General features: G+C 41.8%; 1 protein-coding gene and 1 long non-coding RNA gene across 2 annotated transcripts; one reads left to right on the forward strand and one right to left on the reverse strand.

Moving 5' to 3' along the window:
• The first annotated feature begins 8605 nt into the window (after window positions 1-8605).
• Window positions 8606-11707, forward strand: LOC136288914 (uncharacterized). The gene is made up of 3 exons (XR_010720662.1): window positions 8606-8900; window positions 9465-9648; window positions 10600-11707. It is a non-coding gene; the product is annotated as an uncharacterized lncRNA (long non-coding RNA).
• A 4973-nt stretch (window positions 11708-16680) lies between these two features.
• NUP42 (nucleoporin 42) lies at window positions 16681-24050 on the reverse strand. The gene is made up of 7 exons (XM_066195769.1): window positions 23835-24050; window positions 22249-22501; window positions 21473-21567; window positions 21086-21162; window positions 19107-19193; window positions 17922-18006; window positions 16681-17782 (listed from the first exon to the last, which is right to left on the reverse strand). The coding sequence occupies exons 1-7, from the start codon at window positions 24037-24039 to the stop codon at window positions 17169-17171; spliced, it is 1416 nt and encodes a 471-aa protein (XP_066051866.1). The 5' UTR covers window positions 24040-24050; the 3' UTR covers window positions 16681-17168.
• Window positions 24051-24075: the final 25 nt, after the last annotated feature.

Genomic DNA, 24075 nt, shown 5'->3' on the forward strand with positions numbered 1-24075 from the left:
TGGGGGAGCAGGAGTGTGAAGGAAGTGAAAAGAACAAAGCAAAGAAAGGAAAGAAAAGCTAAGAAAGCTAAGAAAAGTATAAGTCAAGACTGAAGGGACCATTTGAAAAGTGAGCTGACTTCTCTAAGTGTCCTAGCCATAGCTGTGTCTGAAAATGAGTGTCTGAAACACTGAAGGGTTGCTTGAAATCTGTGGATCATCATCAGATCTTAAATTACCTCTATAGTTTCTACATTATTATTCTTGGTCTCTGTTTTGCAATTTAAACAAGTGGATTGAATCAGGCAGCTATAAAGGAGAAAAGGTTTGAAATATACCCTAAACATTCTCCCAGCAAAGAAATACACATTCAGGGAGATTTAGGGCTTCATCTGACAAAGAAGTGCGTGGGCAGGAAGTGCTTGGTACTTCACAGCTTTAGCAGCTCAGTTATTAAATCTCATTGAGGAGATACACATCTCTGCTACCTGAAGGGCTGTCAGATGACAGGGTGTGAACACATCATGTGTACCTGCATGTCTAGACTGACAGAACTGGCATGCTCACACTGCTATCACACTGCCATCAATGCAACACGAACACAGGAATTGTTTATCACTGCTCACAGGAACTGTAAAAGAAAAAAAAAAAGTGCAAAGGAAAAAAAAATAAAGGAAAGGGAATAAAAAGAGGTTTGAAGTATGAACTTGGCTTTTGGCCAAGAAAGTAAAGGGGAAACAAGGCAATCTTAGTTTGGCAACCAGGTACATTTAGGTAAATGTCTGCCATTACCAGTGATCTCTCAAGGGAGCTCTGTTTCGGGTTTGACAGATTCCCTTTATGGGAAGAAATCTGTGCCTTACTTCACACGGGACAGTGGGCATCAGCTGATTGAACCAAACAAGTAAACAAAGCTCCTTAGCAGTCTAAAGTTCTTCTTGTACCAGGAAGGAAAAAATGCTCCTGATCAGTTTCTAGTATCATCTATCTCAGTTTATCACTGCAAATTGAATTAACCCTTGCAACTGAACAAACAGGCTTTTAGTAATTCCAGTGCCTTTATTTTTGTCTTTGTAGTAACTAAAGCTATGCATTTTACCACTTTTTAATGGGAAGGTGTTTCCTAGCACCTAGTCATACATTTCTCAAATTCCTGTGTTGGGATTGGTCATAGAATCATAGAGTGGTTTAGGTTGGAGAAAACCTTTAAAGATCATTGAGTCCAACTCTTAACCCAGTGCTGCCAAGTCCACCATTAAACCATGTCCCTAAGAGACACATCTACACATCTATTAAATGCCTCCAGGAATGGTGACTCCACTACTTCTTGTTCCAATGCCTGACAACCCGTTCTGTGGAGAAATTTTTCCTAATATCCAATCTAAGATTGTTTCCAATTTTAAAGATCTTTTCCAAACTTGGCATTTGACCACAGCATAGGAACAAGGCATGACCATAGCATAAGATAAGGCCCAGGGGTGACCTTATCTCTCTCTACAACTACCTGAAAGGAGGTTGTAGCAGGGGCTGATCAGTCTCTTCTTCCAGGTGACAGCCAACAAGATAATAAGAAATGGCGTCAAGTTGCACCATAAAAGATGCAAAAAAAATTTTTTTTTTTTTGGTGATACAAGTAATTTTTGGCCAGATTTGCTCTTGAGGGGAGCTTGAATGATGAGCCTGCCATCTTTCTGCTTTTTTTGGGTCCCTCCCTACAAATGCTAAACTCCCTGCTCAGTCACAGCCGTGTGTGTGTGACAGTGCCCCAAAATGCCTCGTGAAAGCAGCTTGTGGAGAAGGTAGGGGAAGACAAGATATCCTCTGCAGCACTTTGACATCAGCAAATCCTCACAAAGGGCTCAGCCTCGAGATGCAGACCCACAGAGTGCCCTGGCACTCACAGGAGGACTTGTCCTCCCTGCCCATGGCAGGGCTGATCCATGCAGATGACCAGCAATTGAAGACAAAGCACAGTAACAGATGCTGACTTGCTTAGATTGCATCACACACCTTTTTCAAAGCTGTGCAAAGGAAGTAAGTTTATTTATTGTCTCTGGATAGGTTTGTTGTAGTTTTTTAAATTATGATGGCAGTGCAAGGAGGAGCTGTAGCTATCCTGACAGTCCCAGTGCTCTGCTGTGATAGCCCATGGTTGCCCAAAGTGTCTGTAAGCTTCTGGCCTGTTCCATGTGCACCTCAGCTGACCCACTTTGAGTTTTGCAGCTGCCAGAGTTAACTTACAATCTGGGCATTTGTTTTACTCCACTACTTTTCTCATATTGATTTAATGAATTGTTAATGATGTATTTTATAGTCACCATGATTCATCGAGGCACAGACCTCTTCCAATCAGGAGAGTAGATAATTGCAGTGAAAGCACATGGTTATGGCTGGACGAGACCCATATTTTTCATCATATTTTAATGAAATTGATTCAGGCCTCCCTGTTGCTCAGAGATGTGTTAAAAGATCAATTTTGTATCATTCAGCTCAAGAGAGCAATCAAATTTTTGCTGAAAAGTTCTGTTTTTTTGAAAAACATTAATTGATATTTTGGCTAGGAAGAATATAAAATTTTATTAAAAAAAAAAAGTTATGCAGAAGCAATCAAACGAGCAAACCCCAGCCAAAAAAGTAACCTATCAAAGAGAATATACTTAACAAGAACATCTGCCATGTAGTCTCTTTGGTGGGAGAGCACTGAAGGAGAAGTAGTCTCACAGCCAGAGGTCCTTTAAAGCTTTTCTAAGAAATAAGGTAAACTGAATGTACTCAGTTGTATCTTACTCCCTGTATATGCTATGTTTCATTTATTATGGGCAAAGGATAAGAGTTCACCACAGAAGCTCAGTTGTTTTATGGTCCAGTGAAATTGCCTTGACTGCTTAAGAAATAACCTCAGCACTTCCCTGAAATAGGAGTCAGAATTAATGAAAACGCTGGCAGCTGAACTTTAGCGTAACATACTCTTTAATGTGTTAACATCAAAAAAATGGGCAAAATGCTGCATTTTTGGACTGTATTCCTACTGACTCATAGCAGTAATTCAGAGAGCAACCTCTTCCTTAGAGGCTAGAACAAATAGTGAATATACAGGCAATAGAGAGGAGAACAGAGATGAACGTATTACAAAGCAACCAGCCTTCTATCTAAATGTCCCGTTTAGATACTAATATTTATGGCATAAAAGGGAGGGAAACTGAGCAAGTGGAGCTGTTGTGCTCCTAGTGAGGTGTTGCCGTCACCTTAGGACTTAAATCCACCTGGATCCACCTTCTGTAGCTGAGAGCATTGAGGAGGACTCACTGGGGGGTCTGGAGGGAAATAGAAGGAGAAAGACCATGCAGGGTTTGGTTTGGGTTGGGTTTTTCCAAGTTTAGCTGCTGCCATTTGCACAGAGTGGTCACGGCTTGCTGGGGCCATGGCTTAACCAGTGAGGCACAGGAGGAGCAGCCTGGCTGTGCCATAACTTGCCCATTCCCACTCATCCATCACCACCTCCACTCATCTTCAGCTGCTGCAGACTAACAGGTGGCAGAATCAGGCCCTGGTGTTCTGCTGGCAGGACAGGGGAGGACACTCAAGGCTGGTGTTGCAGCCTGGAGCCCCCAAATCAGCACAGGTTACTGCCTTGCCTCACGGCTGGAGGGGCTCCTGCTTGCAGAAAATTCAACAGGAACTGCTGCTTGACTGGGACAAATGTGTATTTTTAATGCCCTGTTCCCAAATGCGTTAAAGATAGTAATCTTTAAAAGTTCTGATCACATGTGGGCAGGGAAATATATTAAATATATAGGAGTTAGTCTTCTGAGTTCATCTTAAATGAACACCCATTTCCTTTATTCATATTCTCTGTGATAGGAGCAGTAAATTTGCACTGATTCTGTTTTAAATCTGCACTGGAATATGGTTATTTTATTTCAGCTTTCTTTGCCAATACTGGAAAATCTAACATGGCTTTACTGTGTTACCGTGTGAGAGCCAAAAAATTGATTTCATACAGAAGCCTACTTGAAATCCCTGGCTTAAGTGAAATACTGAGGGTAAAATCTGTCTAGCATGTGGACTGCACTGATCACCAGAGCTATGAGCCCAGCATGGGAAATACTATATAACATGATTAGAATCATTACAGAAAATGTGTGTGCAACATGTACTAGAAAAATCTGCTTCTTAGATCTATAATTTAAACTGTCTCCCCAAAAAGAGCAAAATAGTTTAACAAATCTTTCCTCAGCCATGCTGCTTAATTGCAGCTGGTTGCTTGGAGCATTGCTGTACCCAGTGGTCTGGGAGGAAGGGAAAACTCTTTGGTGCCCAACATGAGAGGCTTCACTGCAAATGGTTCAGTTCTGCTGCTCATGGAAAGAAGGTGAACAGTTATTAAAAATATTCAGGTCCAATGTGTGGTGGTTGCCATTCCTCCCAGTGAAGGTTATTATATCCAGTGTGAATAGTCTGAATTTAGTCCTGTACTGTGACTGGCATCAAAGTGTAAAAAATGGAATAGATCCAAAGAAAAGAAAGTAAAGGGAAGAGAAGCATTAATGAAGAGGAGGAAAATGGATTGTACATTCACACCTCTGTAAATTCACATTGACTTTTCATGCCGCTGTTATAGTGAGTGGTATTTGGATGAAGGCAAAAAGAAAAAGTTTTTATGAATTAAGAACAAAATGATGAAATGAAAATAGATACTTGATCTCTTAGTTACTAATTGTTTGGTTTGTTACATTTCAGAGTATTTACTTCTTCTATAATTACATAATACAAAAGAACTTTTGGTAAGAAAAACTAGTTATAGAATGGTGTGTTGTAGAATGAAAAACGAAAACAAGAAAAATCAGTTTTTGCTAAGACATAGAGGCCAGGGAAACTCAAGTTATAAATAATTCTTCATTGGGCAATTTTCTTATCAGTTCAACTTTTGTGGATGTTCTGGTAAGAAATAAAAACTACACCACCTGGTGCTGAGAGAACACTAATTAATTACTAATACTTTTCCATGTGTTTGAATTTAATTGAGATCAAGAAAAAATCAAGAAATTTAATTGAGACATTGACAGAAGAAATGTAATATATAACCCAAATTACTATATTTGTTTTATTTAGAATATAATGGGAAGTCAGAGCTTCTTTACCTTTTCATGCTGTTTATTTGTCTAGGATGAAATTCAAAAGTCTGAAACCAGGAGCAAATGATGAAGCTGTTTACCTGTCTTGGCAGCCAAATTACAGGATTTCATCCAGACACACATTCATATTCTCTTCCTCTTCTGTGACCCTATACTTTTACTTTTGAACATACAAATATTTATGTTTTTAGGCATAAATAATCTTCTGAGTAGAAAACCTCAGCTGGAGGTCACTGATGAATGAAAATGAGGAAATGAACCCCACAGTGAGAATGCCATTGGATGTCATTGCTGTGGTGGTGCTGTCACCCAACAGTGGGATGAGAAGTGGCCTTGGCAGTGCTGAGTTAACGTTGGACACGACGACCTTAAAGGTCTTTTCCAACTGAATCCATGGTTGTGTGAGTAAAGAGCATTGCTGAGGCACCGCAGCACCAGGCTTGAGCACTGTCAGCAGCAGCTACATTGGATCAGTGCTTGGCATGGGTATGGTTTTCACCAATACCTCAGAAGAAATCCAGCTCTGGGTTCTGGTGGATGTCTTTACCTGACAAGGCCTCTCAAAATTTTCCTGTAAAACTGCAAATGAAGCATAAGAACAGTGAGATCAGTTTGTGTGCTTTATTATTTTGCTTGTGTCTTAACACTTAGCACAAAAGTGAGTTCCAATGCAAATCTCCTTGTCTAACTGGAGCATGGTGGAAAGCTTCAGAGTAAATGCTCAGGGCCTTGTGACTGAGGACAGAAGGGAGAGAAAATTTTCAGAAAAAATGTTAAAAGCAACAATTCTGTCTGAGGCTGCTTTTCACAATGTCTGCAAGACAAGAGTTCTTCATCATCTTCTTCATCTCAGCCATGCAAACCGAGAGGGAAAGCACAATGAAGTGGAGTGTTCCAAACGTCTTCTGCAGCTGTGAAAAAGATGCATGAATATGGAGACTCCTTTACCACTCTAGTCTATGAGTAAAAAATTTATTAATAATTCTACAAGTGAGGGAGGAAAATCGAGTGAAGGGAGGTAAGTAATACTTTAGGCAAAATGAGCTCTGCAAGTAAAACAATATGTAAAATACCATGCAGCAGTATCTGTAGTTAGCAATAACCACCCTCAAGGCTCTGCCCACTGTGCTGAGGAATGGCAGTGTATTTCTGCCCCCCTACATTCCCCCAGCACCCCTAATGCTCTGTTAAGGACATGTGCTTGCAGTGATTGAACGCATTTGAAGGCAACTTCGATTTATTTCTTCAGTTCACATGAAATGGGAAGATTCTGAAAGAAAGTGACTGAAAGTGACATTAAGTTTAGCAGCCCACCAAAACATCATAAACACGCTCCCCCTTCCTCTGGATAAGCCAGCATGGTCTTCCCAGGAGCTAATACAATCTCTGCCTGGGATTGATGTAACACTGACACCTCCTCCTTTGTTAAAGTAGCTAAAATGTTTCTGGCTAGGCAAATTGTGTAGAAAAGTGTATGAAAATCACAAAGTATTTAATTAAGAATTTTGTGTTAGGTCCTCAAGGCTTTTAGAACTACAGTAACTTTAAATAAAAATGAAGGAGAAAACTGCATTATGAAATTTTTGAAGTCAAATGTAGTAGGCTTAAGGACATTAATTGAGTGTGCTGAAAGGCACAGGGAGGACATTTAAGCTGTTCCATAGTGACCTGCTTTGGACTTGAGGTGACATTTGTTGGAAAGCTTCAATGGAGTCTGGTCATCCAGGGAGAAGTCCAAAGCTCCACAAAAGACAATCTCCTTGAATTTTTTGCTTACAGTACAGAACCTAATTTTTCATCCCAACTCTGCACTGAAAGCAGAGGGATGTGCAAACTCTGTCTTTTACTGATCTACAACATGTTTTATAGTTTTCATTCCTATGGTATTTGAATGCTTTGCATGTGTTTTCAATTACACAGAACTCTCTCTCAAAATGTATTTGTAATGGATACTATTTTTAAATTGAAAAGAAAAAGGTTCAGGTTATTTACAAAAGAGGAAAGGTGATTTCCTGTTGAGTGGGGACCACCAAGTCCTCCAGAGCTTTGAGATGACTTTCGTTGAAACAGGCGTCCTTGGCTATTAAGAGCCAATTCTGATTAGGATGTAAATGAGAACTCTCCATTATTTAAATAAGAGAAAATACTGACTAAAACAAAGCAGGCAATTTAAAAGATACTCCATTCTTACTCACTGCATTCTTGTTGGATGGGTTCTTTTGCTAGGCCTCAGTTTAGAGCCATTTCAGAGGCTCTAAGGGCTGCTGTAATGTCTGTAAGGGTCTGTTTCCCATTGGTGACCTTTGGTTAAATTCCTTTCTGAATCCCAGCTCCTTTGGTGTTTAAGTCAGTCCTTTAATGCTTTTGCAGAAGACTGTGTAGAGAAAGTTGATGGATGCAGTTTTTCTGCTAATAATAACTTACAGAGATAGGGCTGAGAGCAGGCAGATACATCAAGCTACATCAGAATCTTTAGTGAGAGCTTTTAAATTCAGTTTAAAAATTACTGGCCAGGGGAATTATAATGGGCAATTTGGGCAACCAGAAGGCTATTTAATTCTATTCCTTATGTACCTGCAAACCATTAAAAAGAAGCAATTTTGTCCAGTATATGTAATCTTTCATTTACCTTTAAAGTCTCCAAATAAGCATATATTAAATTAAATTCTAACAGCCTACAGCAGATTTTCAAACTGAATTGGGTGAGAAATTTTAAAAGGTCATAGGAATAAAGACAAGACTTATCTGGTTAGCTAAAAGGATTCCTTTGATGTTTTTATCTTCCCAGGTTTCACTGCAATTAAGAACTGGCAAAACGAACTTGTTAATAGAACCACTTAGTGTTGGAACCACAGCAGTATTTAGCAGGCATAATCAGCTATCACTGCTTTGTGCTAAGCATTTCATGATCACATAATGACCATCCAGGCAGCCAAGCACCAGAAGTGCAGGAGCATTTTCATGTGCTCTTGTGGTTCTGCAGTATGACCTTGGCTCAGCCAGTCTTCCACCATGCCAGCTTTGGTGCCCTGGACAAATGCAACCTGACTTAGTACTTTCCTATTATCTATATAATTAATTCATTTTAAGCAAAGGGTGCTCCTGTACTTACCCAAGCTCTTCTGGTAGCCGTAGGGTCAGCAGGGTCTCTTTGGTGGTTTTCAATTTGGCCAATGCAGATAACAACACTTGGGGGGCAGGGAGAATGTGGCAGCAGAGAATGAGAACAGGCAGCATAGTTACACCTTTTTTGTATGTTATGGCAATGGTCTGGTGATCCAGGACACCGACTCAGAGGGGCCTATGTGCCCACAAAGAGGAGAAGGTGTGTAGAGATACAATCCCCTCTCTACTGGGGACCCAAGCAAGCTTCCAGTTATCCTTTCCTCATTATCATTGTAAGGGACTTCTCAACACCTGCTTTCTTTCTTTTACCCTCTCAGGTTATAATGGGCCACAGCTGAAGCAGGTGGGAAAGAGGTTCTGTCCCCTGGCAGTGTAGGTATTCCAGGAGTAGAGATGAGGCAAGAGGGATGAAGGCTTGATCTGCTGTTTTTGTGCTCTTTGCCTTCTCTTACACGTGAACAGATGAAGTCTTGCCTGACTGTTAAGGAAGTTTTATCAAGCCTTGTGTGATAACTAAGAAATCCCCATCTGGAGATGATAGAATATGAACAGGCAGAAGCTCCATCGAGTTAAAGGACTTGTGGTTACTGTTCAGTGATGTTTGCTGGGAAAAGCCCATCAGGGCCATGCTCTGCAGTCTGCCCGAGCTCCAGTGTACTGGTGAGTCCAAATATCCTTACTCAGACTTGGGTAGCCTTGGATGTTTTGGATCCTTTTTAGGGGGCCATGGTTGCCCTGTGGAATAAAGGAGGATCCATATGCTGATGCATGGACAACTCTCTCCAAATTGAACAGAGGCAATCTTCAGGGAAAAACATCCCTTATTGTCTGGATTTTTTCAGTCGCCATCTCACTCTCCTGTACCTTAGGCCTTATGGAGTATGTTACATTTAAGATTAGAAGATGAATGAGTATGCAAATTTCCTCAGCTGAACTGAGCCAGCAGTTTCTTCAAAATAATCAGGATATGTGAAATGTCTTGAAAAATTTCACATGCTTTGGCAGAAATGCCATTCTCTGCCAAATGAAAGAGCCAGCAAATTAATATGCTGTGTCATATGACAGGATAAAAGGTTAGTGATACACTAATGGGTTAGTGCACAATTATTTCTAGAAACTGATCAGAAGGCAGAAGATATAATAACAATTGATTTATTTTAATCAGATTGTTATTTCCAGTTACATTTAAGTGAAAGATCATTCACGGTTTCTATTTTATTGTAGAAGTTCTTCTGCAGTGATCCTGTTTTTCTCATAAATTCTGGGAGGCTGGAAGGTTCTACAGTGGCAGGATCCTAGGAATCCTGAGAGAGGAGACTTGAGGTCCATCTGCAAAGCTCTTGGATCATGGATAATTTCATTGATTTCCATTAAGTATGAAACTGGCAGCAAGTTGGCAGTTCCCAGGGTGAGGTTATGAGCTTTGGTTCTTTCACATCTGAACTCACATGAGCTCCTTGTTCCTAGGTTAACTTCGTGTTTGAACATGGAGGAATCTCGCTTTGATACTTGAAACAAGATGGTTTTGAGCCACAGAATGTGTGTATGAAACCTAGTTTCCTATAGTTTGGTGCCCTTTGTCCTCTTTAATACCCCAAGGAGGCAAAAGTCTGGCAAACTACTCTAGATACCGGATTTCCATGTGTGCTGATCAGCCAGCCTGCTGCTAACTGAGTTTAGCCTGCTTTTCCTCCCTTGCTAATTCTTACTATAGCTATGAGAATAGGGTCATCTTTGAAAACTAATTTCCTGAAAATTTGCTACAGGGTTAAAAAAAATGGCTGGGGCAGAAGGAATCACACACAAATGATCAGATGGCATAATCAAAACCATGTAATTTTTTTAGGAAACCTGCTAAAATTGAGTAATTTGGATATAAACCAGAAAGCACAGTGCATTGGACCTCAGCAGTTTTCTGGCTCCTGTTCTCTATGTCAGAGACTAAAATTGGTATTTGGGAGTCCTGCTTTCAAGGGGAATTTTTTAGATGGATAACAGCCAGCACCGCAACCCTGGGGCATCTTCTCTGAAGATGAGTCCACACTGAGAGCCTGTGAGAGCTGAGCAGGGCACGGAGATGCACAGTGTGCACTGGGGCTTTGTGGCTTCTGAGTCCCCTGGCTGACCTCCAGGGCCATGTGAATCACCACAGGCCCAGCATCAGAGGTGGGAATGCTGTAAAATGCAATTTATTTCCTCCTCCTGTACACCAAATACTGCAATATAGACAAACTCCTAAGTAAATGATTTTGGATGCACAGCTATAAATTTCAGTCACACACACTCTAACAGTTTTTTTTTTAAAACAACAACAACAAAATCACATATTGTTCTCATGTACTCTTTGGTTACTTTATAGGACTCCCTGTGTTCGTGACTGTCTCTGTTGTTGTTGGAAGAATAAACCTTCTCAAAATAGATCATCGTAAAGGATGGAATCTGTCCAGTGACCACTTAAGTAGAAGTTTGCTGCCAGAACCAGTTTATTTCAGCTGTGATCACGAAGAGTCTTGTGTGCACTTATTTGTTTGTTCTTCAATACTGTCTTGTAATATTGAAACACTCTGCTAGTATCTTTAATGTTATCCATTATTTTTCCAAAACAAAGTAGATAAATACATAAGAAAAGATTAGAGAGAGATCCTTGTTTTTTTCAGCAGACAGGACAGCCTTATATGTCACCAGGTGTCCAACATACCTTGGTTACTTCAGTATCGACCTATTATTGGCAGCCATATGTATTTCCTTCTGCAAGAACTAGCTTAGATTGCTTGTGTTTCTTGCATGGTGTGTGCTCCTTGATAGGCGCTGCTCTGAAGCTTTGCTATGAGAAGGAGGATGGGCTTGTGTTTCAGCCATATAACCCAAAGTTAGGGTGTCTGGGTTTTTTCCCCTAACAGTATCATGAATTTCAGCAAACTTGCCTGAGTATTTTGTGCCCTTTTTCCCCTGCCTTTTCCTCTCTTCCGTACAGCAATGCTCAGAAAGGAAAAATAGGAGAAAGTTAATTTGATTGTTATCAGACACAAACAATTAAGCAACTGTTTGCAGACACTCATTCCTGTGTTCAGGCCCAGAGGTGTCTCCTCCTTTCCTGGGTTGTACACCCGATGGATGACAAAATGTAGTGCCCCCTCTGCCCCTGGTGCACTGAAGGGGTGAGGGACTAGAGCACAAGCCAGACAGGAAGGTACATCACTGTACCAGTGTTCTTCAGGAGAGAAGAAACCTTTAAATATGTTTCAGACAAGTGCCTGAAGAAGCAGAAGCAGTCTCCCGTCGGGGTCAGGGAGGAGTTTTAGTACCCCTGAGTTTCTAGATGTACTCCTGAGAAGAACAGGCAGAGGCAGCTGTCTGGGAAGAACAGGCAGGAGGAGCTGACCAGCGGTTATAGAGCATGATCAAAGGTTAAGTGGGAATCGTTTTGCTAGAAATGCCTTGTGATATGGAGTTTGAATATGTGAGCAAAGGGCACTGATGGGACAGAACCTTGAAGCAGCATCAGCTGGAAAGACAGGTCATGCTGGAGCTGTGATGTACAGCTCTCCTTGTGTGCTTGGGCTGGCTTGGAGGTGTCTCAAATCATGAATGCTGTGCTCCGATATCATGGGAGTTCCCACACAGGCTTTAGGTAGAGGCAGAGACTTCTGGAGAGTAGGGATTCTTGGTGGCCGTTTCCCTCTGCAAAACCTGCACAGGGAGGCCAAGGGAGTCACATCTCCATGCATGCAAATGCAGGGGACCTTGTATGCAAAATCTTGGGGGAGTGGGAGGCCCCTGGGCAGGGAGCAAAGAAATCAGTCTCCAGCAAGTCAGGTAGGTTAGATAGAGATGACTGAAGCGGACTCCAGGCAGAAGGATCTGCAGTAAAATTTGAAAAGGCCTTATCTCATGTCAGGCAGGTCTGCCTGCGGGCTGGGGCTTTCTTTTAGGCTCTGCCAAGCTCCTGGGCTGAAGTTCAAGGAGTGCTTGCCTTTGCAAGGGCCTGTTGGCCCCCCAGCCCATGGGAGCTCCTGAGCAAAGCTATGGGAGAATGCTGAAGGCTCTCTTCTGCCCCAAAGTGTTCATGTATCCTGAATACAGAAGGCTCTTCTCCACCTCTACTGTCCATTTATCATACAGGAACAGTAAGTGATACCAGCCTTTTTTTTTTTTTTTTAATGCAACCCATGATTATAAATTTTATTTCAGTTTTACATTATCTTAGTTCTATTTCATCATTGCTTCAAGAGAAGCCCATACTTGCAGAAGTAAACTGCAGTAACAAAATTTCATGTGCCTATAAAGAGTGCTTTAATACTAAAGTGCATCACAAGCCAGAGATGCACAGATGCTTGTCAGAAAACCACACATAGCCTTTTCTCTGATAGAAAAGCTGTCAGAGATCAAAACTGTACTTCAGTCTCCTCTTAAATGTGATGTGACACGGTTTTACATGCACGCATGCAAGTGTTGCTTGTTTGATTCACACAGGAGGGTTGGTTTATTTGATATAATTAGATCTAGTTAGTTTGTAGGGCATATGCAATGGGAATATTTCATGTGACTTGCAAAGATAAGGCTCCACTGAAGAACAGAAGCCTTCCTTGATGTTGACCAGAATGCATTTAATTTGCTAAGAACCCACTGCCACAACAAAATAGAAATTCAGGTGGAACAGGATATAATTGCTGCAGGTACTTTAAAACCACCAGATTGCATTTCTGATGACTACTGTGCAATTAGCAACAGAACAGACCTGCTTGCTGGAAGAGGAAAGGCATAAAACTTGTTTCTTATGTCCCTCATGTGACATGGAAAGAACAAATCCTACTGGCTGTGGAGGAAAGACAAAGCAATCCATGTACCTGAACAAAAATGTTCATCAGCCTAGTGATATTTATATCTTGTTCTTCTTGCTCTTCCTTGCTCCATTTTAAGATCTGCCTTTGTTTTTTTGCAAGAGTAAGTCCCACCAAGGAGCCTGTGGCGTAATACTGAAAATTTGCAAGAGTGTTGGAGATTAAATAAGCATATTGCCTAAGGCTGAGCTGCTAAGAACAAGTCTGGTTTTTTACTTAACTATTCTTAACAGGAGAACCAGGAGAACCAAGTTGCAAGTGAGAGTTTCAAGGCAAGTGTAAGTTTCAAGACCAAGAGGCATATTCACTCCCAGGATTAGAGAGTTAATCTGCCTCTTTAAACTCAGTGGAGAGAGGTTCCCTCTTTATGGCCAGCACCTTGAGTCATTCCCAGGAGAGGTGGCAGGCACGTAAAGCTCCCTGCCCCAAATGCTCAGTGTTGCAATCCTGTCACTCTCTGTCAAAGTACTCGTGTATTTTGGTTCAAAGGGAGGGGATCAAATCTACTTATGCTGACTGCTGTATCCCTGAGGACATGTACTGTTAGTCCTGACAGGCAGGGACTTGGTTCTTGTGTTTTGGCTTGGCCAGATCTGAACAGAGGTGTAGAACAGGACTTTTCTCGGTGGGAAACTTCCTGTTTAAGACAATTCTGTGAAAATAGTGCAATATTCTGGTTACTAGAAGTAAGTGTCTGGTTAAGTAACTGTCTAGTATTCTGGTTACTAGAAGTAACTAAAGTCCTGTTTCCTCCTTCCTGAGAGGGTACCCTTTCAAAAAGACAGTCATTGCGTGTCGCAGCCTCTGCTTTCACCAAGCAGTAAATATTCAGCTCTTGAGTTGCCTCCTGAATTCTCATTTCCAATGGCTGTGCTTGCTCTCTGAATCTCCTTCTACTCATCTTGCAGTTCTCTGGCAATTGCAGGCTCAGAACTAAGCACAGCATTGCTGTAGCAGATTCCTACAGCTCAAACTACATTTTACTGATGTGAACCACCACTGCTTCAGATCTCACTTATTGTCAGCATCTTTCAACTCTACAGTTGGCTCCCACTCTGAACACTAGTAGGCCAGACTTTTCCTTCAGCTTACATTAGGCTTATATTGGGTCAAATATAATTACATACCTACTTAAATTGATATCTAAGTAGGTATCAGTTTACAATTTGTGGCTTTTTTCCTCCACTGTTACCCAAGTAAATATCTGTCTACCCTCTACATTAGGACATGGGAGGTGGACTAGAAACAAAAGCATTCACTCAAAGAAGTTTCTGATTATTCACAGTCACATAGACCTCTGAAACCTCCTAAATGCTTGTATCAAATGCCTTACTAAAAGTCAGTTGATCTGTCTTTACAATCTCCTCAAATTATTTATAACTGTCAACAAATTAAGTACCTTTGCTCACTGAGGTATGTTTTTTCCTCGGTCTGCTAGCACATCCCTGGTGTTCTGCCACTTATCTGAGGCATATCACTTACCAGGACTGTAGCAAGTCCATAATCTGATTCCCTTACTGACCCGTACAGCAAATTATCTGGACTCCCACTATGCTGCAGTAAGCTCACATTTCACAAATATTTTCTTACTTGTTTTCATCAGTTACTGCATGACATCCTTATTGATTTTCAACCATCCCTCATTTCAAGTACTTTTTAAATAGATTTCCACAATTTCAGTCTTATCAATCTCAATTCAGTGTTCCTGTATTAATAGGCTTTTCATATTCCTTTCCCTCCCCAGGTGCATTTATGAAAGCTCTTCTTTCCTTAGCCTTCTGGTTGTTGTTAATTAATTGTTGTGGATGCCCTTAGCTTGTTCTCTGAGGCTTAAATCCAGTCAGCTGATTATTTGCAGTCCATCTTCCCTCATTCAGTGTAAGGCTACCATGCCACTTGCTGCTGCACATTGTGAAACTACAGAGCATGGGGCTACTGTGATGTTTAATTTTTAAGACCTGATTGTAATGCTTTCTGAGGTTCACAGGGGTTTTTTGTCTTCTCAGCTGCTAAATCACATTTTGAGATCTGCCAATGCTGCTAGTATGTGAGGAGAATGGGCAGAGAAAATTCCACTTGTTAGATGCTGGGTTGCTTCCTCAGCTGGGGCAGTGGAGAGTTTTTCTCCTGTATACAGCCAACCTCAAGTGCTGCTGCCTGGGGATTAATCCATGATCTCCTGAAAACCAAAACTTCACTCTTCAAATTAGTTGTTTGCACCACACTGCAGGAATTTCGGTGACTCATAAGTCCTGTTATTTCAAAGTAAGGGAAGTACTTGAAAATATCACATGGAGCTTGAATGTTCCGGCCTATTTCACAGACAAAGATTTTCAGCTAATCAGGACATTACACATCTTTGTTTGGGCATTCACCTCATGTTCTGTGTTCTGAATCAAAATACAGTGACATCTGTGAGTTTGCTGCCACCCTATAAGTGTTTTTACATGCCAGATCACAGTATTATGACTTTCTGGGGAGCAGCCATATACCAAACAAACAAAAAAAACAGTTGCAAAAAGGAAAAGTTAAATAAATGAAAGGATTGTAGCTAAAAGAAGGTATTATTTAGCCTCCTTTGTGCTTGCAACCAACTTAATATCAAGCATACCAAAATCAGAAAAGGACGAACAGAAAAAAAAAAAAAAAAAAAAAAAGAAGAAATACAGAGCAAGTATTGGGATGTGTTGCTTTAGTCTAACAAATTGTTGCCTATTTTCTGCAGTTTAGTGAGCCCCCTAGAGTAATATTATTCCCTTCTATCCTATTCTTATTCCTACTTCTGCAGCCAACCACACAGCTTGCCTTTTGCCAGGTAAATCGTATCACACTGCTCCCTGCCATCTCTTCAGGTGCTCAGAAGCCCATTTGTGAAAACACCAAATCCTAGTACTCCTGTAATAGTACTTTTTAAAAAACCTTTAAGGGTGAGGAGATGATTTTTAAAATCTCTTTCGATCAAACTTTTTTATTTCTTGTCATCAGAATTAGGAATACCTCACTTAATCTTTATTAATGGCAATGTGACCTAACACTTAAAAATTCCTTCTTCCTCTAGGTCTCCATGTGTTTGAATGATATTTGAGAACATCTAGCCAATGTTGTTTGGGTGTGTGCAGAATAGACTGATTTTTATGACCTTAAAATTTTTTTTAAAGCAAAATACTTTCATTTAAAACATTTATGACAAAAACATTGATTTAGTTATGTGTATCCTGAAGTAAGCTTTTGCTTTCCTCTTAAAGATGAGGTTTGGCAATTGTAGACTACTAAGGGGAGGGCCTTGTCAACAGCAAATTTTCTCCTTCCCTGAGTCTAGGACATCCTCTGGAAGATTCCTGACTCCTGCTTTAGAGCATCTTGGCTACAAAACTGATCCCTTAATATTATGACTTCAGAAGAGGTAACATTATTATATGCATCCCATTGGGATATATCGGGAACCTGAGAATAAAATGCCGTCGTTCACAGAAAGGCAGTTTTGCTATTGCTGGCTAAGTTTCACCTAAGAGGCATCAAAATAACAACCCACAAGCTCCTTCTGCAGGATGAATGCTTTCAGGGCTGTCCTCTCCCAATGATGTGACATTCCTGCAGGCTTGGCAACCTCAGGCAAAACTAACAGCAGCTGAATTGTGTCAACTGGCACAGGGAACTGGCTCCCAGGCGACAGAATGTGTAGTGTGGCGCTGACCACACAGGAGCCATCCCTCTCTCTCCACACACACAATCCTCCAATGCTGCACAAACCTTTGAAGAGGCAGAATACAACGCTGTCTAACAACGAGCACCTGCACTGCATGTGACTTTCTAGGGTTCCATCCACAGTAGGATGGGAATACTTGACTGAAGCACTGTTTCTTTTGACACAAACTTTTTGTATACAGTGTTTCCCCAGAATTTCACAGGACAACAAACAAAAGGAAATGTTCCATTTTATTTTCAACAGTTCATTTCTCAGATGTAAAAATTCTGTCCCAAAATAAACAAGAAATTATAAAATACAATGTACACATGTTTATACCTGTAAACTTATTCCTGCAGGAGACTTGAGAGATGGAACAAAACAGCAGCATTTTATTTCATTTCAAAACATGTTACTTCTGAATAAACTTAAAAGGTCGAAAGCATTTAAAAGTTCTAATGGTGGCGGCTTAAGAGGAATCTTTCCAATTGTGAACTCCTTTGCTTCAAACTGTTGCCACTCTTCAGCTGATAATTCACTCTTGGGTGTGAATAACTTCTCTGAGGCAGGGCTGGAGTTGGTGGCTGCGGCAGAGGCTGAGGTGCCAGCATGGCCAGAGGCACTGGCGCTCTGTCCAAATAAAGCACTGCTCAAGGGTGAGGCAGAAGTGGCTGCGGTGCCACTAAAGGCTCCGAAGGCTGGGAGAGGAGTGGTGCTTGCAGAGTTCACAGCAGCAGCACTGCCAAAGCCTGAAAAGCCAGAAGTCCCAAAGCCAGCAGCTGAGGCAGCTGTTTTAAAGGAGAAGGAGGCTGCAGATGGAGCGGCCAGGCTGCCAAAGCCAATGGACTGGGGTGCGCTGGGAGAGGACGCTGTCCCAAATGCAGGAGGATTTGCAGCAGCAGCAGCAGAGCTCCCAGCAGCAGGGCTGCTCCCAGAGGATGTTGGGCTGATGAGGCTGGAACTGGTTTTAAAGGAGAAACTGCTGGCACTGGTACTGCTGCTGCTCACGGGAAAGCCTGCGAGTAGAGAATTTACAAGAAATATTAGAATGGGTACCCCCGGGATAGTAAACCACTGCTGTTTTTCTAAGATGAAGCAGCAGCAGCAAACTACAGAAAATATTTAAATGTTTTGTTTCTTAGAGCAGGAACTTACTTGACAGCCCAAAGCTTGAGGTTTGCTGTCCTCCCGTTCCAAAGGCAGGTGCTGGTTGAGTGCTTGTGGTCTTGAAAGCAGAAAGCTGAAAAAATTCCAGAGACATACATGAAAACTAGATCCCAAAGCAGAGAGCTCTCTCTGAGTGACCATTTGAAACAAAAATAAAGCTGTCCAGTTCCAACACAGACCACACTGGACAGTGATCATTCCCCACAACCGCCTGTTCTTGCAGTGCTTTAAGTGCTCTAAGGCCATACAGGCTCTCCTCTGTAAAACCCTCCAGAAATGCAAATCTGTTACAACTGATCGATTTTTGCCTGTCAGACAGTGACCTGATCCCCTCTGGCAGCTCATCCTCACCTCTCACTATTCCAGGTTGTGCTTTGTGACTGGATTTAGGGCACATCTCTGACTCACTCTGTTGTCTGTCCTCGGCCCATCCCTTCTCCTCTGGTAAAGCCCAAATCCCACTTGTCCACCTTCAGCAGTGAACAGACCAAGGGTAGGGATTGTAGTACTCAACCTTTACTGCACTTCACGCAGACTGCACTCAAACACAGCCACTTCCTTTGTCTCCCTGATTATTTATTTCATATGGGCTTTAACTCAAGCATTTGCTTCTGGAAAACCATCTCCATTCACAAGTGTTTGTCACCTCTGCAGGACCAAGGACTCTTTCTATCTTCATATGTTATCCAAAAGGTTCTTCTCCCACCTCTCTCTCAATTCTGGCATTGGCCAAATGCTCCATTTATCCTAAGGTGTCCTGGAGAGCAATTCTGGTCCACTCTACTGATCCTGGCTTGGAAGAGCCAATATCAGCACATGAGAAGAAAGGCGTGGTGGGGATTGGCCTCCTCCTGGTCATGTACACAATCAGATTCTAAACTTAGCTCTGGTTGCTTTCATGTGACTTGCAATCAGAGTATTCCAAAGCTGGGATCCAGCTGCTGCCTTGCTAACATGGAACCATCCCTACGCACGTTTTCCCCCAGTTAACTGAAGGGGTTTATTCTATCACCTGCAATTCACTGATTTCAGGATTCCAGAGAATATGCCCAGGTGGCAAATCACAATTGCCATATCTCAGAAGTCTTTGTAACCATAATTAACATCTGTGTAAATTACTTCATTAAAAATGACATCAGGCACAGAGACATGTTGCCATTCATGAACACTTACCAAAGCTGCTTTTGTTGATGCATTCAAAGCTTTCAACTGAAGTAGCCGATTTTTCCATTGTAGTGCTAATTCTTGGACAGCATCTATCTGAAAAGGGGTAAATAAAAGCATGTTTTTATTACTGAAGACTTAAAACCAAAAGTCATCTGGGAACTGAAAGGAAAAAAGACATCTAGAATTAGAAAAGAAATTGTATTAACCCAAGAAGATATTTTGTTTCCGGAAACTTCAATGTGAGGAGCTGATGTCTTTGTTTCCAATTCAGAGAATTCCTTTAAACTCTCTTACTATTGCCCTTAAAACAAGCCTTTTTCTTTACATAGGAGTAATGTTCAAATAAGTTCTGGGACTTTTCAAATCCAAGTTCTGTTTTTTCTGAATTAGATACTTGGGGAAAAAAAATAACACAAGACAAGATACATAAACTTTATATAAATGAGAACAAACTCTTCAATCTGGCCCTTCAACTTATGCACTCACTCACTAAGCTGAAGTCCTAAGATTTACCTCAGCTTCTTCCACATTTTCAGAAAAAAAAAATACCCACTTTCAAAACACTATAATTCAGAACAGTTCAATAGTGTCATCCTAAAATAGTTTGTTTTGATGAAATTAACTTCCTTAATTTCAATCAACCCCCTTAGTGTGATCCATCAGATAACTGCACAGAACAATGCAGCAATAAGTGGTACCTGTGTCTTGGTAACTGTGATTTAGTACTAAGCAGAAACCTGAAAACTCTTCAAACAACCTTTCAGGAATTTCACACCGGAATTTCCAACATTTATACTTAAGTTTAGCAACACATCTAATTTGATGCCTGCCCTAAATGAATTTTCCTTAAAACCTAAACAAGCAAAACACATAAAATAAGTCTCACAAATGCCTGCCAAAATGGAATGAGTAATCTTTTTGTAGACAAATTCCTTCATTTTTCAAAAGAGTCTTACATCAAAAACATCAATAATTCTTTTGTGTCTAGTCACATGTTGCTTGGTATCTGCTCTTATACAACAAACTGGAAAATTCAGATTTGGACCCAGTTTAAGAACAGAAACATGGAAAAGACATGCTGTACTTAAACATTTTGTAAGAGAACTGTTATCACCTATGCACTGAGAGTTAGGAAGACTTGCATTTGCTGCTCTCAAACTTGCATTTACTGCTTTGGTGAGATCACTATTAATTTATTTATTTATTTAATTAAACAGCCATAGTATTGCATATTGCTTATTGTTTGTTACTTATTATTATTTTGGTTTATTATGTTAATTGAAGCTTTAAAGTGTCTCCTGTCTCTAAAAATGCAATTCTGGTAAATCTAAACATATGAAGCAAGAGTGGTGACAAAAGCAATTCCTTCTGTAACACAGAACCAAGAAGAGGAAAGAGTGCAATATAGTTTGAATTGATTTGTACTTGCATCTATCTAACAGCCTAATTTCTTTCCTGGCACAACATTAAACTCTGCTAGCTTCCTTGATATTGACTACAAGGAAGGAATGATATATATATATAGACTGAGAGATGTTTCACATAAAAAACATACACCTTACTTACAAATGAGTATATACATATCTGTTTCTAGAAAAGAAGCATCTGCTATTGTCATAATTAATTCCCTGCAACAAAGGTATGTAAAAAAACAAGGTCAAATGAACTTGCCCAGTCTTCTATTTAAAGCACCAAATAACCTATAACAATCAAACTGACTAATAGCATATAAGGCATTAAACTTCTGTGACAGGATTCAAGTAACTTTGACAAATAACACACAGGAGCAGGGACAAGATTAACTCAGGGAGTGTCTAGCAGCTATTTTTGCATTTGCTTTGATACACAGGAATTGGAAAATATTTTGGCATTCTGACCATCTCCTACAGTTGGGAGATAAATGAATCAAGAGCTGCCTTCTGAAGAACAGTAAGAAGTCCTGTCCCAAGAGTGTCCACACCAGCCAACATTTTTTAAATACTTACATAATTCCCAACGCCACTGTTTGCTCTGCTCTCATAATACTCCAGACGCAGCTCTTCTGGTGAGACATCTGAGAAGCCTGCAAAGACAGAAATAGTCAAAAACCTCCAAGAAAACAGACTCATACTTCCAACTGCCCTCTGCAGTTACAGAGACATGGACCTTTATACATTCTATCCAAAGAGAGTTATAGTCAGAGATAAAAAAAAAAGATTCATTACAGAGGTGTGAACGGCCAAAATGAATTTGCCATCAACTAATATTCTTTTCTGTTGTATCACAAGGCAAATCATCACCTTTTAAATGGCAGCACAGAGATAAAACAGTGTGGGCAAGTCACAGAAACATCCTAAACAGCAGCAATACACAACAATGAAAACATTACCTACCTGAGACATTCAGCTTTTCTTTCATTGGTGAGTAACATGAAAATATCCATTGTCCAGAAGATTCCCAAATTTCCATGTCTTTCACTACACATTCACTAACAAACAAAACAAAATCCCAGATGAAGGTGAAATTGCACGGTCAAAGCAAAAACACCAGTAACAACCAATTCAAACAATTGGTTTGAATCCAAACTCAGAGTCAAAAACCTCCTACCATGAAAACCAAGCATTTTCTTAATGTAATCTTAAAAAAGTAATGGAAAATGTTTCCAAAGCCTTGCTTCTTTAGGAAATCACACTGTCTGCTGCTTCTCAGTACCTGCCCTGCAGCTGCAGGTGCTGGTCACTTGGAACTGACTGCAACATACATCTCTGTGAAACCAGGTTTCAATAGTTTTGCTGTTGGCAGAAAGATTCATTGTCTTAAATGTCAAAAATCCAAGCAAAATAATTAATTTTCTTAAAGGGGCTCTGATTTCTTATTTTCAAGCACTAAAATCTGTTTCCTTCCTTATCCTCCTGACCACAACTTAAATACCATGCCATCTTACTAGTACCACAGTTGACTATCTCCCCAGCCCAGGTCCCAAACAAGGATCACTTCCTCCCCATGCCAGCATCATTCCAGAGAACCAAATGAAGCGATGTTCTCTATGTTTCTTCCCGTGTCCCAGCTTTCTCCTCAGGATCCTGTTCTCTGCACTATCTCCAGGAAGGCAGTAAGCTTTCAACCTGCTCATTCTAAATGCTTTCAGCATGACAGTACTGTAACTTACAGAAGTCTGTCCTCTTCATCTTTAGAGCCATCAGCAGCACTTTGACTGTTGGCTAAGGCAGAGAACCTGTTCTGTGAAAAGTCTGCATTTCTGCTGCTGCCGCCTGATGATCCAAAGTCAGAGGAGCCAAAGAATCCTCTTCCATGATCTCTGCTGCCACCCCATGTATCAGACTTGAATGAAGATGGCTGGATAACATTACTGTATCTCTGGTTAGAGGTACCCCATCCTCCTCCTCCTCTTCCGCCAGTAACTTCCAATTAAAAACACAAACAAAAATGCAAACAACAGAAATTTTTAATCATTAAGATACAAATCAAAAGCAACAAAAACTGTTAGTACAACTGGTCTTACAGTGGCAATAAAAAGTTTGAAATTAAAACATAGTATTTTCCTAACGAGTTAACCACACTATTGAGTCAACCTAGCTAGTGAGTTATCCAGGGTAGTTCTCAAGTCCTTCTTCTCAAATGGAACAGTTTGGGTTGGAAGGAGCCTTTAAAAGTCATCTAGTTTGATCTCCCCTGAGCCTTAATGAGCAGAGACACCTTCAGCTAGGTCACCATGCCAACAACAACTTGCGGCACTGCCGGAAGACACTGGCTCAGTATTGCTTAGGTTGTTTCATGAAATAACTACCCCAGCAGAAAAAAAAATAAATTTAACACACTGTAAGTTTATATTAGGGGCTCCTGCCTCCATAGCTACAGCAGGGGCTCTGCTCCAGCACAGGGAGCTCCTGAGTTTTGAGACCTTGGACACATCTGTGTGTGTTGCTACAGGCAAACCCCGACCCTCCTTCCAGAAGGAATAAGGACAAGGGCTGCAGTGAGTTCCTGCCATGCCATCACTGCAGCCCTCAGCTCTCTGTCGTGCCCCTTCCCTTCCCAAAGCTCCCAAATACCCAGAGCTGATGAGAATGGAAACAGCCTTCACTGGGTACAACACGCAGCTGCTGGAAACTTGCTCGCTGCTCATGAACACAGTTTTCCAAATCATTTTCCCACTGCCTTGGGGCACATCCCACAGTCGCAGAATCACAGGATCAGTTAAGCTGGAAACGAGCTCTGAGACCATCGAGTTCAACCTATGACCAAACAGCACCCTGACAACTAGACCACGGCACAAGTGCCAAATCCAGTCTTCCCTTAAACACCACCAGGGACAGCGACTCCAGCAGCTCCCTGGGCAGCCCGTTCCAATGCTTCGTCACCCTTTCTATGAACCGACCCAACACTCCCCTGGTGCCGCCTGAGGCTGTGTCTCCTCCTGTCGCTGGCTGCCTGGCAGAAGGGACAAACCTCCCCGGCTACAGCCTCCTTTCAGGCACGTGTAGAAAGCGGTAAGCCGCCCCCAAGTCTCCTTTTCTCCAGACTAAACACCCCCAGCACCCTCAGCCGCTCCTCACAGGACTTTTTTCTCCACACCCTTCGCCAGAGCTCAGCTCCGAGAGTGCCGAACTGAACTGCTGCCATCAGCCCCGGCCGAAACGCGCCCGGCCCGCTGTGCTCCGGAGCTCCCGCCGGCAGCGGCCGCACGGAGCGCCCAGCCCGCTCTCCCGGCCCGTCCCGGTGCGGTGTGCGTACCGTGGGCCGGGGCAGCCCCGGGGCGGCCGCGGGGGTGCTCGTTCCAGCAGCGCTCCCCGAAGCGGCAGTAGCCCCGCAGGAAGAACTGGCAGACGCCCATAGCCGCCCCGCCGTCGCGCGGATGTGACGCAACGTGCGGCGCATGCGCCGAGCGCGGCCTGCGGTGGGGCCGTGCCCAGCCCCACCAGTCCGACGGCCAACCCATCGCTACCACTGTAATCCCCTAGACCATATCGCCCAG

Source organism: Chamaea fasciata, unplaced genomic scaffold (assembly GCF_029207755.1).
Source record: "Chamaea fasciata isolate MVZ Bird 193981 ecotype frontalis unplaced genomic scaffold, bChaFas1.0.hap1 SCAF_1, whole genome shotgun sequence".
Lineage (NCBI taxonomy): Eukaryota > Metazoa > Chordata > Aves > Passeriformes > Sylviidae > Chamaea > Chamaea fasciata.